Genomic DNA, 17512 nt, shown 5'->3' on the forward strand with positions numbered 1-17512 from the left:
GCTGTCCCTTGGAGCAGCAGCTCAGTGATGAAGCTCAGTGCTCTTCCATTTATTCTGAGAACAGACAAATCTACTCTGCCAGTTGCTCTCAGTTATGTGCTAGAAAAGCAGCAACTGCATCACTGCTACTTCCTGAGAGAGGACAGGGAGTGCCCCACCTAACTCCACATCAATAAGGGAAGGGAAATTTCAAGCCTGGTATTTCTCCCATCTTAGGTGGAAGCAGCAAATGATTCTTTATGTGCAACAGGAAATGTTTGCTTTAACCAGCACGTTCAATTCTTCCACATCCTAAGCACTTTAATTTTAATAAGCCAATTGTGTATACTGAGAGAGCTGGGAGAGAGTGCAAGTTGTAAATATGATTATTTTAGTGTTATCCTTCTCAATTTTTTTCCCCATAATTCACCAGGAGAAGCTGTTTACACTAAGCAATGCCTTGCTGTCTGTGCTTCATCCTCTTCCCTCATACTGTGCAAGTCCAGCCAGGTCCACCACCACTCTGGGTGTTCTCCCAAATCCCAGTAGGATCCCCCGTGCACACACACATCCTCTGGAGTGTCCTGGCCCTGCAGCAGCTTTGCAGCCAAAGGGGCCAACACTGCCTGTGGATCTGCAGCTCCAATAAGCAGGAGTTACCTGAGTGGGAACTCGGTCGAAGTTCTTCCCCAGCATCCTCCTCATGTGCTTTCTGGCGTGGGATGTCATTTGGTGCTTGAGCAGGAAGGAGAACTGGCAGCCCTCCCGGATGCAGTGGAAGTGACTGTTCACCTGGTTGTACTTGCAACCTGCAGACACAAAACCCATTGTATGCAGTGCAGGAAGGTACAGGGAGGGAGCAGGACTGGGGAAGGTGGTCGGATGGGACAAAGCTGCTGCCACGTGGGTTTCTGGGGGATTGAACATTATCAGTGGCCGTGGGTTCTTCAGGAACTGTCCTGAATGTAAAAAACCAAAGCCACAGTCTACTGCCTGCTGAGCAACTGCAAGAGAGGATTACAGTGTACACTGATTTAAGAAGTGAGCCTGAGCCGAGTCCCATCCCTCATTGTTTCATTATAAAGAAAGGAACATTACCATTACATCTAGTCGTGCCTAATGCTCTCCAGTCTTAGCTAGTGCCTTTTCTTTTACAAAGGGAACAAAACCCAGACATTTAGCTGTATCACAGAAGTTACAGTCAAAAATACACGCTCATAATTAGATTAGAAACGAAAAGTTCTTTTTCTCTTTTTTCCTGTGACTGTGCTCTCAGAAAAGCAGTCTCGTACCAGCTCCAGCTCTGGACAGTGTGTGCTCTCTGGTCAGATAGGAATGAGCCAGGAAGGGTTCATTGCTACTCCAAATGTGTTGTATAATAGGGGCAGCTACTGAACAACAAGCAATTCACTGGGTCCTGGCATAGAGCACTTTACACGTTCTGCTCCTCGTGGCTACAGCCATGTGTGCCAGCAGTGTGGGGCATTAACAATCCCAAACAGCCACTTTCTGTAGCTGATAAATAATGGCTTGGTATAGTTCAAACACAGCTGTATCAATAATCAAGTTCTGCTGTTCTCCCCCCTCCCTTGGCCATACCCTCAGATACACAGAGGTACAGCCAGGCTCACTTTTACACCCATCCACCTTTACTTGTACATGTATTCTTTTGTGTCTCTCTCCAATCATACACATGTATATATTTATACACACAGAAACATACAGTTAAAAAAACCCCACCCTATCATGTGTGTGTGTGTTCAGAAACATTCACTGCCCTTAAAGCAGGGCAGTGCTTTCTGCTTCTATCCACACACACACACATTTTCTGCATGTATCTCTACACACAAACATAAAAAGCAGAGAGGTAGAGACACAGGGGTGGGTTTGTGTTGGGATAACCACACTCTCCCACACCACCCCATCCCACTGCCTCTATCTGTGCAGGCAAATGGCTAAATGGATGTGCACTGCACAGCAGGCCCAGCCTATAGGCATGTGTAGACACTGCTGGATGCAGGGACCCCATCCCTCCCCAGCACAAACACTGCTGACACACGCACAGCCTGGAGCTGCCTCGCTGCCAAGCAGCTCCTGAATCACCCAGCCCATGTGGAGCTCCCAGCCAGCGTTTCATGTCCATGCCAAGAGTGTGTTTGTTTAGGTATCGCTCTGCCCACAGCCCCACCTCTCCTGCCCTCCCCATCCCTCTGATCCCTGTGCTCCGGGACTGGGAACAAACAGTGCTGTGGGATGAAACACTATCAGCACAGGGCAGGTGAAGGCTCGCCTGTTGCCAGGGCACCGTGTGGGCTGGGTGTCATCTATCACTGTCCTGCTTTGTGTGGCCCCTGCTTTCACCTGAAACACCCAAAGGTGAGTAAATAACACAACTGCTGAATCTGCTGCCATGTGTCAGTGAGACCCAGGCAGGTACTGGCCATGGGGTGTTGACACTCGTTACCCTGGTTACCACAAACAAGCTTCCATTTGGGTACAGATTTTTGACGTATTCAAAGCTGAGAAGTTTGGTTCTGGTTACTGTGGCTGTTTCCCTGCAGTGGGGGGGAACAGCACTCAGAAGTGTTATTCTCTCTCTCTCTCTCTGGTTATTTGCCCTTTGGCTTTCAAAATGCCTGCACTGGCAATGGCTAAAAATAAAATTAAAATCATCCTAAAGCACCCTTAAGCTTCACTCAACACAAGCAGTAGGTACAAAAGACTACAAAGTATAAAAACAAACAAACACACAAAAAAAAAAAAAGGCTTTGACAATTAGCTTAAAAAGGAAAAACAAAGGGAAGCTGTATGTCCAGACAAATAATACATAGGTACAGTCCTCTCCATCACAGTTTCTATCCATTTACCTTGAATCTTTTTGGGAAAACATGCACCTGGGATGTGCCTGGGAAAACCCAGGCACACCAGGAACTGCTTAGTGTTTTGTTGCCTGTCTTGTTTAGTGATTTAATGACCAAATACCTCTTAAGCAAAACTCGCAGGTCCTAACTCCTGGCATTCTTGACCTGGGCATGGGACAAACCACATGAGAATGGGAAAAACTCACCCAATCTGCCACATTCTTCCCTCTTGGTAAAATACTTGAAGCCGTTGGCTGCCCTTCTCTCTGCCTTCTCGTGTTTCTTCACGTGCCAGGGCAGCTTGGTGGTGATGTTTGTCACGAAGTAGCAGCCGGGACGCAGACAGTGGTAATGCCCTCGCATCCGGAATTCACAGTGCTGGGGGGGCAAACAGGCACCTGCTTCAGGCAGCACTAAAACAGATGCACCCTCACCTGCCTGCCTAGATTCATCACAGACTTCTATTCTATTTCATCCTGTGTCCCTCAGGTCACTCTGGTCCCCCCATCTGCTTCACCCCAGCCAAATAAACACAAAAGCATCACCATTTCCCATTTGACAGCAACCAAACGTTTTGCAAGACTGTGTATTTAAGACCCTTCCATGGTTCTATAGTTGGACAAGGAATGCCACACTCAGCCTCCCTTCCTGCTGGGCAGTCAGTCGACCTGATCCTTGTCCTCCTCCTCCCGCCCCCACACTGCTCTGGGACGGCTCTTACCTGGTTGGGACAGAGACACTGCAGAGAGTAATAAGCAAACTGGTCTCGCACGTTCACCAGGTTGTTGTTGGGGTTGATGTGGTCCAGGCAGTGGGATTCTGCTTTGCCAGAGGTTTTGCACACATACTTGCAGTTCCCAAAGAGACAGTGGAAGTGGAATTTGTTGGCGTACTTGCAGTCTGTTGCCAGGCAGGGATCACTGGAACACATCCAAAACCCAATCATCACCTTCACTCATTTCACACATTTGTTCCTTTGCCAAAATTTAATTCAAGGGGAGCCCAGCTGAAGCCTCTGTTCCAAACATGGCCCACAGATTTCCCATAGCCACCTTCCTCTTTAGGGAAATTGAAGCTGGCAACGCTACTGCACTTCCACCCAGCCAGGGCACTCTCCTGATTAACATTATTGGAACACAGCAGTGCATGGTGGGTTCTGTAGTCTTTGAGGGCCACTCTTCCAATTTGGAGCTCAGCTGAAACAAAACTCTTGGGCAATCCCACTGCAGGATCCCAGGGCCTCCCCTGATCAGACAAAATCGTCACTGGTCCCCCTCATTAGCTAAATGGATTTGGTACCTTACACCCCCAAATCATTCCAGGGATTTCTGGTCCAATAACCCTTCAGTGTCAGAAATACTGCAGACACTCGTGCTTCTGTACAGCCCTCCCAAGGGATAAAAAAGAGATCAGTGATATATCAGCAAGTTTATTTCTCCTCTGAATTCGTGCCTAAAAGTGCTCTCAGATGAACTCGAAAATCTTGATTTTTTTTTTCCCTACTGAAAGTATTTCCTAGACTTCAGAGAGGTAAATATTCTGTGGGGTGAAGGCCAGAGTACTTTCTAGACAGAAGGTCTCAGTGGTGAACAGAGGTGTAGCACTGCAGCTCTGACGAGTGGTACAGAGGGGACTGCAAGGCTGGGGGCCCAGAGGAGGCAAAGGGCAGCTCCAACTTACTTCTCCTGGAACTGCAGAAATCCGGGTTTGACCTGAGGCTTGGCGTTCTCCAGGGAAGTCGTTGCCAAGGGTGAAGCTGCCAGGTTAGGCACTGATGCTGGGATCTGAGGCATCTGGGGTATGGTGGAAGCCAGCTGCTTCCAAGCCAGCAGTGTGGGGGCAGAGGGCACAGCAGCTGGGCTTGGAGTGGGCACGTCGAGGGCAGGAGCACTTGCCATGGTGGCAGAAGTAGCAGATGGTGATGAGGGGGCCAGTGAGGCTTTATTCTCAGTAGTGGTTGAGAAGGGAGACTCAGAGTTACTTTTCACAGTTCCACCCTCAGTTCGGAAGTGAAAACTGCAAAAGGAAATGTTCATTCAGACGTAAGTTCTTGACCATTGCACATGATTTGATTAAACACCAACAAGAAGGGGGCAGGAGTCTGCAAGCAAATTAGCTGAGGATAAATCCTAAAAGGGGCTCTGCAAACCATCTGTGAGGAGAAGGGAATTCCTTAAGAAGGTGGAGAAATCAGAAACCAGGTGTGTGAAACCAGGGAAATGCCACAGTCAGAGCTCAGTGTGCCTATGGGGCAGCTTCCCAGGGCTGTGGAGAGAAGCCAGGAACCACAGGGAATTATCCAACAGGAGAGACCAGCTGTGCTAACAGATCTATCTTAAAATCTGCAACACCTCCTTCCCTTTGACCCCTTTAGACTCAGGCACGTGACCGGCTGCCCAAGGCCTGATTCACTCCTTACTTGGACATTCCCCTGCCTTTAAAAGGAACCTGGGGTGGTCTTGATCCAGTCCCTCCCTCCCTGCAGTGTGTGCATAGCTTCCTCAAGCCTGCTGCTCTCCCCCTTACTTGGCGTGTTTGATGGCTCCATCCAGGGTGCTGAACAGGGCCCCGCACTCCTCCACCACGCAGTGGAAATGCACCTTGTGCAGGAAGTCGCACTGGGCATCGCAGAAATCCTTGGTGCCAAACCTGCCCAAAGCAGACAAGCAGACATCTTAGGGGAGGCCCCAGGAGAGAAGCAGGGTTGGAACAGACACATTTCCTTTGTTTTTCAACTCTATCAGCGTTCCCGCAAACAGCAGTCGTTCAAAGGACTCCGGATCCACCTCCTGCCTTGAAGCAGCAGGGTATCCCACAGTGGGAGAGAGGAAGCCCCACCTATGCACCCACTGCAGCCTGGACTGCAGGAACACTGCAGGGCATCATCCCTGAATACAGAACCATCACCCTGCCACACAAACACCGTCCAAGATGTGCCTTGTGTCATCCTGGAGTAAACGCTAAGAGGGCAAAACCAGCTCAGTGTGGTGTCACTGTTCACCCACTGCTGAGATCCTCTGCCTTTAAAAGAGAGGCACAAATACACGTGGTTTCAGGAAACTCCAGAATCACAGGGAATGGAGAAATCAAGTAAGAAACACTGGCAGGAAGGATCTGAAAGTTAACAAGGGAATCTTGCATAATTAAGATACAACAAACTACAGTTGCTCTGATGAGCAGGAAAGCAAGAAACAAACGGCAGCCTGTGTGGTCCCAGGAGGGACCTCTCACCAAGGGGAGGGTAAAGGGAAAAGAAAAAACTTGTACTGGAGAAGGCCTGGATATACAACACATGCTGTCAGTTATGGCTGCAGGGAGAAGAGGAAGGAAAGCAGTGGTAGGGTAAGAGAGAAGAAAACAAGTTACTGCAAACTAAAGGGGTTGTTCTATCAGGGACAAGAGGTGCTGAACCTAAAAAGAAGACCCAATGAAAATGGGAGGTGACGACTCAAAAATGGCTGCACTGTAACATTTGCTTTGGGTGAGGAAAACTAAAGACAAGGCAGATAAAGGGGCTGGTTGGGAAAATATAAATATGCACAAATCAGCCAGTGTGGGTGATGTATGTCCTGAAGTGCGATGGAAATTAACTCCCAAACTGACTGCATGACTATTTGCTGGTTTTTAAGACACAGAGAAGAGGGAGGTACTATGTAATTGGAAAAAAAACCCAACCAGTCAAGGTACTGGTTCTTTCAGGGGAAAAAAAAAAAGTCAAATCATCTTTGGCAATTATCACACCTCTGGCCTTAACTTCTCCTTCCAGTAAAGTAATGGAACAAATATTAAGAGGGAGGAGAAAATCATTAAACATCTAGAGGATAAAGGAACCATAAGCAATAAACAGCATCAGGATTATAAAGAATAAATCTTGCCAGACAAATTTAATTGCTTTTTTTGATAGAATTACGAAATTAGTGGATGAAGGGATGCAATATATTTGGATTTTAGTAAAGCATTTTGATACAGTCTTGCATATGCTCAGAATTAATTCCAATTGGCCTGGATGTGATGCCACCTCATGGCTTGAAACTGGCTGAGGGACTGTAAACAAAGGCTGATGACAACCAGCACCACACTGAGCTGGGAGGAGGCATCGTGTGAGTGCTGAGAGGAGGACTTGGGGTAGCCTGAGCTTATTTAACATCTTCATTAGTAATCTAGGAGTAAGCAGCGTGATAATGAAATTCACAGAAGATGCTGAACTGGGAGGAGTTGGCAACACCAGAGCAAGAGGAGAGAAAGAATAGAGAGTCTGGTGGTGCCAGAGCAAGGGCAGCCCAGCTGTGCACAGAGCCAGACCAAAGGGAATAAATCTGCCTGGGTAAATGGAATGCTCAAAGTCTGTGACCACCTGAAGTGGGGGGAACTCCAGCAGCACAGAGGCATTACCTGCTGTGGTTCAAGGGGATACAACCAGAACTGCAACAAAATTACAAGAAGGGAAATTCAGGCAGCAAACATGGAAAAAATGGTGACACTGAAACTTCTTAGGTGGTAGAATAATGCTCCCAGAGACAAGAAAATAGCCACACTGCCTGGCATAATTACAACCAGGCTGGGCCGAATGCAAATGGACTGCAGGGAACAATCTCACAGTGGCCAGAGGCAGATGGACCAGAAGACTTCCTAGTCTTTTCCATTAAAGCCTGTGATTTACAAAGTGTCCACAGGCATTTGTAGGTGATTAATCTGTGTCAGAGCACAAAGCCATGCGTCTGCCTGGGTGTATCTGTGTGTGCTCAAAGCATGTGTCTGTCTGGGCATGTATGTGTGTGTGTGTCTGTGTGTGGGTGAGGTCTGGATCTTTTCCATTTTCTTTTTGAGTCTCCTTTCCTACAACAAAACCAGCAGGCACCATCCCAGTTCCCATATCCCTTATACTTACTGCCATGTCCCAAATCCCCCAAACTTTCTTTGTGTCAGTGGTCTGTGGTCAGGGGAAATGGCCCAGGAAGCCCATTAAGGCTCCATGACCCCTGTGCAGTAACTGAACGTGGTCCCACACGAGTTCAGTGCTAAGGGGACACTGCAGTGGGTCCCCAGGACTCACAGACCAGGGACATAAGGAGCAGCCTAAGATGAATTCCAGGCCAACAGAGCTTTCTGAAGATCTGTGCTCATCTTTGGTTCTCAAGATGCCTTTGCAGAATAACTCTGTGTGAGCAGACATTCCTTATGGGACATCAGCACCTGGTGCAGGTAGCAGGGACTGAACATGCTCCAGGTGCTCAGGGTATATGACAGTCAGGCCTTTATATTCAGCAGAACTCTGCATTCAGGGGTGAACCAATGAGCCAGACACTTTGCAAAGGAAATCCCTTCCCCTTTCCTGTATTCCCAGTTCCATGCCCTCCTTACCGGCGCAGGTACATCTTCCATGGCTCAGAGAGCTTCTCCTGGACAAGGGCCTTCACTGCCTTGCCCAAGTACTGGGTTGGCTGCCCAGACTCAGCCTGGCTGCCATCACCTTCTGTCTTAATGTTCAGCAGGTTGCCAAGGCCGGCACTGGTCTTGGACATCTGGAACAAGAACACAGACACTGCATGAGGCCCAGCAAAGGCCCAGGACACCCTCAGGACTGTCCCACACCAAGCTGTGTCTTCAAAGATTGTGAGAAGACAAGAAGTCTGCACAGGCTGCCCCAACTGCATCAGCCAAACTTAATAACACCTCACCCTTCTGCATCCTCCACCCAACTATCACAGAGCACTCGGGTGCCCATCAAATATTCATGGCTCTTGTTCAGTAATGAAGCATCGTGTCTGTTTTATAGAGGGGGGAACTGAGGTGAAGAGAGGTCCCCTATTTGACTATGGAAAAGGTGTGCAGGCTAAAACAGTAATAGCCCTGTGCAGCTCCTACATAATGCTGGTCTCTGTACAGAGCTCTGGTAGAACTGGTAAGCTCGGGTTTATTTAGAGTAATCTTGTCCCTGCCCCAAGGATGTCTCCTTTAAAGTGAATATCAGGTATGTGTGAGGGTGGAAGGAGGAAAATGTCATTCAGCTGGGGGAAAAAAAAGTCTGCCTCTACTTAAGTCCCTGGAAAATTCTTATTAACTTCAGCAATGAAATATGTCACTTTCTGTGCTAAACAGACACATGCCCCACAAAGCAGGACTCGGCCTCACAACCTGCACTGTGTGTGAGGCTTCAAATAGACTCTACACAGAGGAGGTTTAGAGGTCCAGATGTGGTGTGCAGGATAGGAAAAAGAAGTCACTCAGGAGTGCTTAGAGGGAAAATTTTCTTTCAGAATAAATGCTCGATTTCCCAGACCCTTCCTTGCTCTGCTGTGCTCTCAATTACCTCCAGTAACAACAGTGAATTTCACAGCATGAACAAAATGCAGGATTGGGCCCGATACTTGCACTGGAAACTCCACCCACTTGAGGATCTCAAAGCCCTTTATAAATATCAGTTAATTAAGTCTGACAGCCCCCTAAATAAACTGCAATAGGCTACAGGAATCCTGGCTATTTGAGGCTCTCTTAATGCCCCCTGAAGGTAAAGCCCCTGCTGCTGTGTGGAGACTGCAACTCTTTATGGCTGGAGTCAGAAATTCAGGTCGCTGGTTTCCACTGGGGTGTTGGGCATTCCATTCCTGTGAAGGGCTCTTTTTCCCAGACAAACACAATGAAGGATTCCCCCATGGACAGAAATTGTGTGCAGCAAGAGGGAAAACCAAGCGTGATGTGTTCCTGAGCAGACTGAACTCAATTCCTTAATCTTGGATTCGGTTCCTTCATCCAGTGGGTTCTACTCTTTGCTGCTTTATGCCATTGGTTAATCCCATTCTTTTAAAAAAAGAACCTGAGGAACTCACAGTTTGTCCCTGTGCTACGCTGGTCTGGCACAACAGAGAGCCGTGTGTCAGGCTGCACACAAGCAAATGCTGATTTCTAAGCATATGCTTAAATCCCATATTATCCTGGAGATTTTCAAGTGAAGTGCCCACTGAAAGAGAACTTCCCCGATCTGAGGCCTTCAGAATGACTCAGGAGCCCGGAGAGCAAACTCACTGTACACATTTAGTCACTAGACAAAAAGCTGCCTATCTGGAGCCACTAAAGGGACAACACGCAGGAACAAATAAGAAATTAAGTTTAAAAGGGAACATCAAAACCCCAGTGTAACAGAGAGCCCACGGAGGAGAAAAGGGACAGGAAGGATAAACACAGAAATTAAACAACACAGTGGAAACCAGTGGTGAAATAAGAGAGAAAGGAGGAGGGAGATTATGAGGCAAAGTCACTTTGCCCTCTCTTGAGGGTTATATGGCCTTGATGCTTGTAACGCCCAGAGCCAAGGGGAGGGCAGTAGTTATGCCTGTAAAACCATCACACAGCAGAATATTAAAGCATGGCTCAAAGGCTGCCCTGATCTCTACTGCAGTTGTAGGCAGCAGCAAAATTAATCTTGGTACAGTAGAATTTATCATGTGAAAGGGAAATATATATTTGAGATGATGTATAATTTAAGGAAAAAGTAAGGAAAAAGAAACTGTACATTATCTGAAATAAATATTCTAGAGCACGGTAAAGGGGATTCTGTTGGACAGCATTAGTCACACCAGAAAGACAGAAATTGATGATTTTGGCTCAAAACTTCTGATTTTTTTCCTTCTCTTCCATAAAAACAAATTATTCTCCCCCTCCCCCAGTGAAAGAAAATGTTTTTAAGTAAATAAACAAAATGAATAACAATAAAAAGAGAGCGAGAAAGAAGTTGCCAGGTTCTGGAAATAAAAATGAAAGAAAAAAAAAAAAAGAAAAGAAACCTCTCCGAGCCCTGCTCTGCCTAGAAAGGATGGGGAAAAAAAAAAGGTGTCAGAGGCTGCAATATATTTCTTCAGCCAGTTCATTAAATTAATTCGTAAGCAGTGGCTCTGAAATTATACCCGATGAAAAATGGTCTCAAAATTTAAATGGTACAAACTCATCTTATTAGAGGCAAAACATTAAAAAACAAACGCGTCGCGGCCCCCCCTCCCCGCGATCGCGGCTTTAATTTCTGGTGGTGGGGGCAATGAAAGGCGTGTGATGGATGGCTCTTACCTTATTCATAAGCGAGGATAAAAGAGATGAATTTGCCGAGACTGTGTGGCCATTTGATTCATTACTGGAACACACAAACCAACAGGGTTTAGTTGAGATGTGCGCGGGGACCGGGAGCGCTCAGATTAATCCTTCTCCCTTCAAGCTGCCTCAGCCCTCACCTGCTGCATCCGCAGGAAGAGAATGATGCCCACCCTCCCCTGGGCAGGCCAAACTCGGGATAGCCAAGATGGAGAGGAAGGGAGTCCCAGGTCTGCAGGATTTAGTTCTTTAAGCTCCTGAACAGCCCAGACCTCTAACCCAGTGTCCAGCCCACCACACTTCATTAGCTGACTCACAGCCTCCCCCATGTTTTGCTCCTTCATCCTGCTAGAACTTCCCACAGCTATATCCCACAAAACCAAGGGGGATGTTGCTGAAGACTCACACTGCCAGGGAGACAGGTCCCCTGGGCAGCAGAGGGGAAGGCAAGGCAATGGTCAAGGGTTGACAGGCAGCCTTGGGATCTCACACCATCAGCAGGAGCTGAGCTACCAGATGGAGACTTGTTTAAAGAAGGTATGGCCAGGAACGAATGCAAAGGTCAAATTGGAGCTCACTTATCTCCAGGAGCAGTTCCTCTGCCCTTTTTCCACACAGGACAATCCCCTAATGCTCCTGTTCTCAGCAGATATGCCAGGCAAGTGGGACACATGTTTTGAGAAGGGTGCTTTCACACCTGCACAACCATGGCCATAACATGGATCGTACCAGACCCAGACCAGAGTTATCCTGACACGGGGCTGTTTTGTGTGTCTGATTTCTCTAGCAGGTGCTTCCCTTGGGCCTGGGTCAGCAGACAGACAGCAGTGCAAATGCTGCTGCTGAGAGTGTGCTGAGGTGTGGCACTGGGGCAGCCTTTGATCAGCTCGGGATCACAAGAGCAGGACTCAGGGAAAGCAGCTCTGCCGGTGGCTCATTTTCCAGAGGGGAGGACAAGAGGTGAGGCTCTTGTCAAAGAGTCAGGAGGTGCCTATGAGCCGAAAAAACCCATCTGGAGAACATACACTTGAGGGGGACTATAATGACCATCCCTGCCTGCCGTTTGGAGGAGTCCAACTCAGCCCCTGTGAAAGTGCCGTTCACCAGCACTCCGTGTCCTTGTGTTACAGGAACTGGAACTGCCCAGGGCTCAATGCTGGGAAGAGCTGAGTGTGCCCATCCCCTTGTCTCACCCGTGATCCTTGACGCTCAGGTCCAAGCTGTGCTCCTGCAGGGAGTCCTGACTGGTGGCAGATGATGATCCCATGGCCTCCGCAGGTTCCTGCTTCACCTGGACTGGATTGAACCGTCCGGGAGCTGCTGGTTGTCCGTTCCCTGCTCGAGAAAGACACCCAAATTAAGTGCAAAAATTAAACGAAAATGTAGGTCTCAAATGAGGTTACAATGGCAAATAAGTAAGTTAAATCACTGGCACCAGTGCCTAAATGGAAAAAGCAAAAGTGTGGGGGGAAGGGAAGTGCTGGGATTGCTGGTCAGCGTTTATTGCCAAGTTGACATGATGGGTTCTGACGTCCACTCCAGCGTGGAAATTCTTCAAGTGATAATTATTGCAAAATTATGTCAAAGTTGTCCAGGCTATGGGCCCTTTAAAGGAGAAGGGCGGAAGGAGCGTGGGGGAGACCTGATTCTCTGCACAAACTGTCATAACTAATTTGCGGGGCTGCCTCTTAAGCGTTTATTAAAGACTCTGTTAATGCTGAGGCAATGTGGCAGCTTTCGACTGCTAGTCAAGCCCCCTTCCCCGTCCCCAATCCCAGCGTTGCCGTAGCGACAGCGCCGGCCCCGACACTGCGCCTGCCCAGCAGGAGCATCTGCCCCGCCGGGGCGATCCGAGGTGACAGCCAGGGACCCGCGACCTCCTGCCACCGCCCCCGCCACGTCCCCACCCACCAGGCAGGTCTGGGCAAAGAAACATTCAAATTAAAGGGAAGAGAGGGGGAAAAAAAAAAAAAAGAAGAAAAAGGGAAAAAGAGGGAGAAAAGAGGGAACAAATTAAAGAGGGAAAAAAAAATTAGGAAAAAACAGCAAAGAAAAAAGGAGGGAAAAAAAGTTGCTGACAGGAACATGTCTGCAGAGCTTTTCTCCACAATCCCCAAGTGACTAAAATATTAATTTGCCCTCCGGCAGTACAGCTGACGGCGAGCTGCTTCTCAGACAGCAAGTGGCATTTTATTAAAAAATAAAGGAAAATAGTTTCCTCAATGACCTTTCTCTGCTTTAGGAAACAATTTTTCACACAATAATTTTAAAAGTATGTGAAAGTTCCCCTCCCTCTTTAATCAGATCAGTTCGTCCTACTCCCCCGTTCGCTCAGCACTCCCATAGCCAGGGTCAGCAGCTGCTCCAGCCTTTCCATGCCCCGGGAAGGAGCTCCAGGGCAGCCCATTGTGTGGGGGCTGCCAGGTACGGCCTCTCCCCACAACCCCGCGCTGCCCACCAGGAGCTGACCATGTTCAGCAGACTGTGGAGGTTCCCTGTGCTCTGGTGGGAACCCCATGTCCCTCTGGAAGGGCTGGGCATGGGCTACGACCTGCATCAGGTCTAGGTGGCAGTAGGAAGAGCTTCGTGCTGCCCCAGGGGAGTTCTCATTCCTATCTTTTACTCCCTCAGGGAGCTGCAGGGACAGGTGAAGTCCTGTTTGTGGACTGTACCAGCACTATCCCCAAATCCACAGCTGGGACAACAGAGCTGGAGGACAGAACCAGCCCCCCAGACCAGAAAAACAACTGGCCATGGGCTACAGGATCATCACCACAGGGCCCAGCTAAAGCTCATACAGTCTCTGCACAGCCTTCAACTTTTGGCCAAGCTTTCCTTCATTTCCATTTTCAATTCACTGCCTCTCTCTTTTCAGCCTACAGCAAACTACGCATGGCAAAACTCTTCCTTCAGCTCTGGTAAGAGCCTGCTCCTTTTGTGGGCAAAGCTGTGTGTCCTGCCTCTCTTCTGACCATGTGGGCATAGCCAGGATCCACAAGAACCCATGCCAACGCTGCCCTCTCCAAGGGTTAACTACACACAACCAGGTAGTAAAGGAACATAAATGCCACTGGGTGACTTCTCATTCACTCTCCTCTCAGTCATCAGGCTGCTCTGCCTCCCACCACTACCACCACTGATGGGGTGACTCACCTGCTTCAAGTGCCACAGAGGGCTTGAGTGCAGCTGCTGCCAGCCTGGCCATCATAGGGGAGATTAATCCCTTGCTAGCAGAGATCCTTTCCATTATAGATGCTGCTGGAGCTGGAGAGGAAGTAGCTGCTGGATCACCAGATCCTGAGACTGCCTGGGATGAGGACTCTGTAGGAGCAGATGATGCTGGATTGGCCCCAGAAGAACCAGCAGTCATCAGACTGGCCGAGCTGGCAGGAAGTGGTGTAGAGACCCGACTGGGGATGATGGGGAAGAAGGATCCAGCTGTCCCAGGAAGTGCTGAGTTGGAGAGTGCCAGGGCCAAGGGTATATTGCTGGGAAGAGCCTGGGAGAGCAGGCCAGAGATCTTGGTGGCCGGTGTCATGCTGTTGGCAGCCTTGGTGGCCTGTGAGGAAGCGAGCTCGGCCGCAGAGGAGGGCGCGGCCGGGACGATGAGAGACACGGAAGACTGTTGGCTGGTCGGGGAGGCACTCAGGCTGGAGTTCTTGGAGCTCATGGCAGAGAAGTCAATAAGGTCGTCGTTACTGGACTCCTCCTGCTCGTTGTCCTTGGAGCCCAGGAGAGAGGCAGGCAGGCCCAGCACTCCCGAGCTCCGGATGTGCCGGCGCTCGTGTTTGCGTTTGTGGGAGGTCATCTGGCTGGTGGAGGTGAAGGTGAAGCCACAGCCTGCCCTTATGCAGTGGAAGTGGTTGGTGGCCTTGCTGTAGACACAGCCCTCATACTTGCATTCCTCGTACTTGTAGAACTTTTTGAAGCCATCCTTGGCATAGGCATCATCTTTGATGTGGTAGCTCTTGTGCTTCTCAATGTCACACTTGTTCTTGAAGGTGAACGTGCACCCAGGTCTCCTGCAAGGGCATCGAGGAGGAGAGGGTGGTTGGCTGTGTGGGCAGGAGCACAGCCCAGCTGCTGTCACCTGCCTCCCTCTGGGACAAGGACTGCGGCTGGGATGAGACAACAGCCTGGCTGCAGAGGGGCTGAGGAGCTGTGACACCAAGGCTGGCAGAAATGCTGCCATGTGGGAGAGCTGGGATGCTCACTCCCCTCGGAGAAACAGCCACAATAACATGGGGGCACAGGCACCCTCCACTGAGAGTTCCAACCAAAACAGCAGCTAAAGGGGGCTAAGGTACAAACTGTGCTTTCCTGCTCTTCCTGAGAACATGAGAAATCAATAGAGGAGCAGTTGTGTACAGAAGGCCCACTCAGGCCCCAAAAGGGATGAGCTGGCTGGAAAAAACCCTACCATGGAAGTGCCATTAGCAGTGTATTAAGGGCCTACTTCAGCTGCACTCTGATGAGCAATGTGATCTCTTTCTCAAATGATTCTAGGATGTGTTTTCTAGTGGGTATCCTCTCCTCAGATCATACTCCTGCCTTCAGAGTGGTCTCTGGAAAGATCCTGGAAATCCCATCTGCCCTGGAACATGAGTTCTCTCAGGAGCAGGACTGAGAAGGTCACAGCAGGGAAAACCAAGTCCCTGTGCACCCTGCTGAAATTAGGACTTGGTAGAAGGAGGCAAACAGAGCACACAGCTTTGGGGTAGGATTCCTCCCCCTCCCTGCTGTCTCACCTGCAGTGAAAGTGAGTGGTTTTCTGCCCATAGAACTGGCACTCCACCGTGCCACAGTCCTCCGTGGCACGGAACCGCTGGAACCCGTCGTTGATGAGCTGCGTGTTCTTCTTGTGGAAGTTCTCATGGGTCATCACGTCAGAGGTGCTTGTGTAGACCTTGTTACAGCCCACCTGCCCCAGGCCAAAACAGGAGTGGTCAGCACAGTGGTTCAACAGCCTGCCCCCACCACCAGCAGTAACACACACACCAGCAGCACACGTACATTTGTGTGCTGCTCCTGGCAGCATTAAGTCATCACTTTAATTACCAATTTAAAGACTGAGAGAGCAGTTGTGAAAAAAAAAACCAGCACAACCCAAAACAACTCTCTGGGCGCGAAACAGCAAGAAAAAAAGGGAGAATCGAAGGGGTAAAAGACCAGCTGTGGATAATGGGGCCTGCTTAGGGAGGCAGTAAGCAGGGTTCATGCTCTTAAGGAGAAGGGAAGACTGAGAGATGTTGTTACTTGTTGTTATCTTGGAGTGACAGGGAATGAAGCAGGACTTTCAACTATCTGGGGAATACAAAATTGAGTGGGAATAAGTTATTTACTTCCTTAGTCCTTCTGAGAGGTAAGGCAGGGTGGTGCAACCTGAGGCCAACCAATCTTTTGAGGCTGTAATGAACAGTTTAATTCCAGCAAAGCTCAAACCCAATGTTCAGCTGGTGACTTTTTCTCCCCGTCCCTGCTCAAGACTTCCCACGCCAATAACTTTAAACTTGTGCTGCAAATGGGAATGGTGTGATGAGGAGGGAATGCTGAAAACCTGCCTTCCTCTGGGCAAACCGGGCAACTTTGCCATATTGAGTAAAAAACCACTGGAATCCCAAAACGTCCTCAGCCCTGCTGAGGGAGGATTTTTTTTTTCCCTTTTCTTCTAGCACAATGTGTGCCAATGCCTGCACCATCTCAGAACTGAAGAGAACGAAAACACCACCCCTTAGTTCAGCCCAGGTTGATTCAAACAGGCCATAACAAAACCCATGACAAATACCCAGGAAAAAAAAAAAAAAGGCATCTCCAGCTATTTCCAATATTAAAGAGCCTCTCTCTCTCTCTGCACTGACACCTTGAAAAAAGACAGGCCCTGCACGGCATTAAAAAAAAGAATTAAACAAAAACCTCCTTAGGAATAATTTGCAATGCAGCTCTTGGTGCTAAAGCCTAAAAAAATGTCAGTTTATATAAACAACTAACTGAATTTTATCCACACCAATTATGGACATAAAGAAAAAAAAACTCCCATGAGATGGATGGCACGAATTCTGCCATTTAAGCAGTATTTTCTTTAATTGGGAGTTTATATTCAGACACCTTTCCTGTAAGACACTGCTAACAAGGGCATTATTTTACTGGAAGACAGTGGGCACAGGGTGGAATTAGCCATATATAGTTGTGCAAACGAGGGTCTCTATTTGAACTCGGAGTGACTTAAAGCTGTGAAACACTCCTTGTACTCTACAAAAAATTAAACAAATCCTATCCTGCTCAATTGAAGAAACTAAACAATCAATATTATGGAAGTGTAACAGAAAATGTCCTCAAGAGCGAGTCACATGAAGTTCCCAATTTATCAAATGCTGTAAGCACATGCTTCAACCAGCCCCTATTCAGGACAGAACTTGAGTGCATGCCTAACATTTAAGTATGTGCTTAAGTCCCATTGACTTCAGAAAGCTTACCTGACTTCAAGTTAAACATATGCTCAAGTCTATCCCAGCAAAGCATTTAAGCATGTGATTAAGGCCTTGTGACTTTAACTGGGGTCTTAAACTGCTGGGACAGGGCAGGGACTGAGCCTG

At 48.5% G+C, this 17512-nt stretch overlaps 1 protein-coding gene across 2 annotated transcripts in view; it reads right to left on the bottom strand.

The window, feature by feature from the left end:
- Positions 1–17512, bottom strand: part of CASZ1 (castor zinc finger 1) — a 156323-nt gene that overhangs the window by 7891 nt on the left and 130920 nt on the right. For both annotated transcript variants that reach the window (XM_050322652.1, XM_050322653.1), the window contains 10 exons: positions 15668–15840; positions 14073–14941; positions 12113–12254; positions 10899–10962; positions 8202–8362; positions 5367–5489; positions 4521–4856; positions 3562–3760; positions 3047–3218; positions 640–788 (listed from right to left, as the gene is read on the bottom strand). In XM_050322652.1, the coding sequence (XP_050178609.1) occupies positions 640–788; positions 3047–3218; positions 3562–3760; positions 4521–4856; positions 5367–5489; positions 8202–8362; positions 10899–10962; positions 12113–12254; positions 14073–14941; positions 15668–15840 (2388 nt within the window). The remainder of the gene's footprint in view (positions 1–639; positions 789–3046; positions 3219–3561; positions 3761–4520; positions 4857–5366; positions 5490–8201; positions 8363–10898; positions 10963–12112; positions 12255–14072; positions 14942–15667; positions 15841–17512) is intronic.

The sequence above is a fragment of the Myiozetetes cayanensis genome, unplaced genomic scaffold (genome assembly GCF_022539395.1).
Source record: "Myiozetetes cayanensis isolate MyiCay16 unplaced genomic scaffold, myiCay2020 scf28, whole genome shotgun sequence".
NCBI classification, from domain to species: domain Eukaryota; kingdom Metazoa; phylum Chordata; class Aves; order Passeriformes; family Tyrannidae; genus Myiozetetes; species Myiozetetes cayanensis.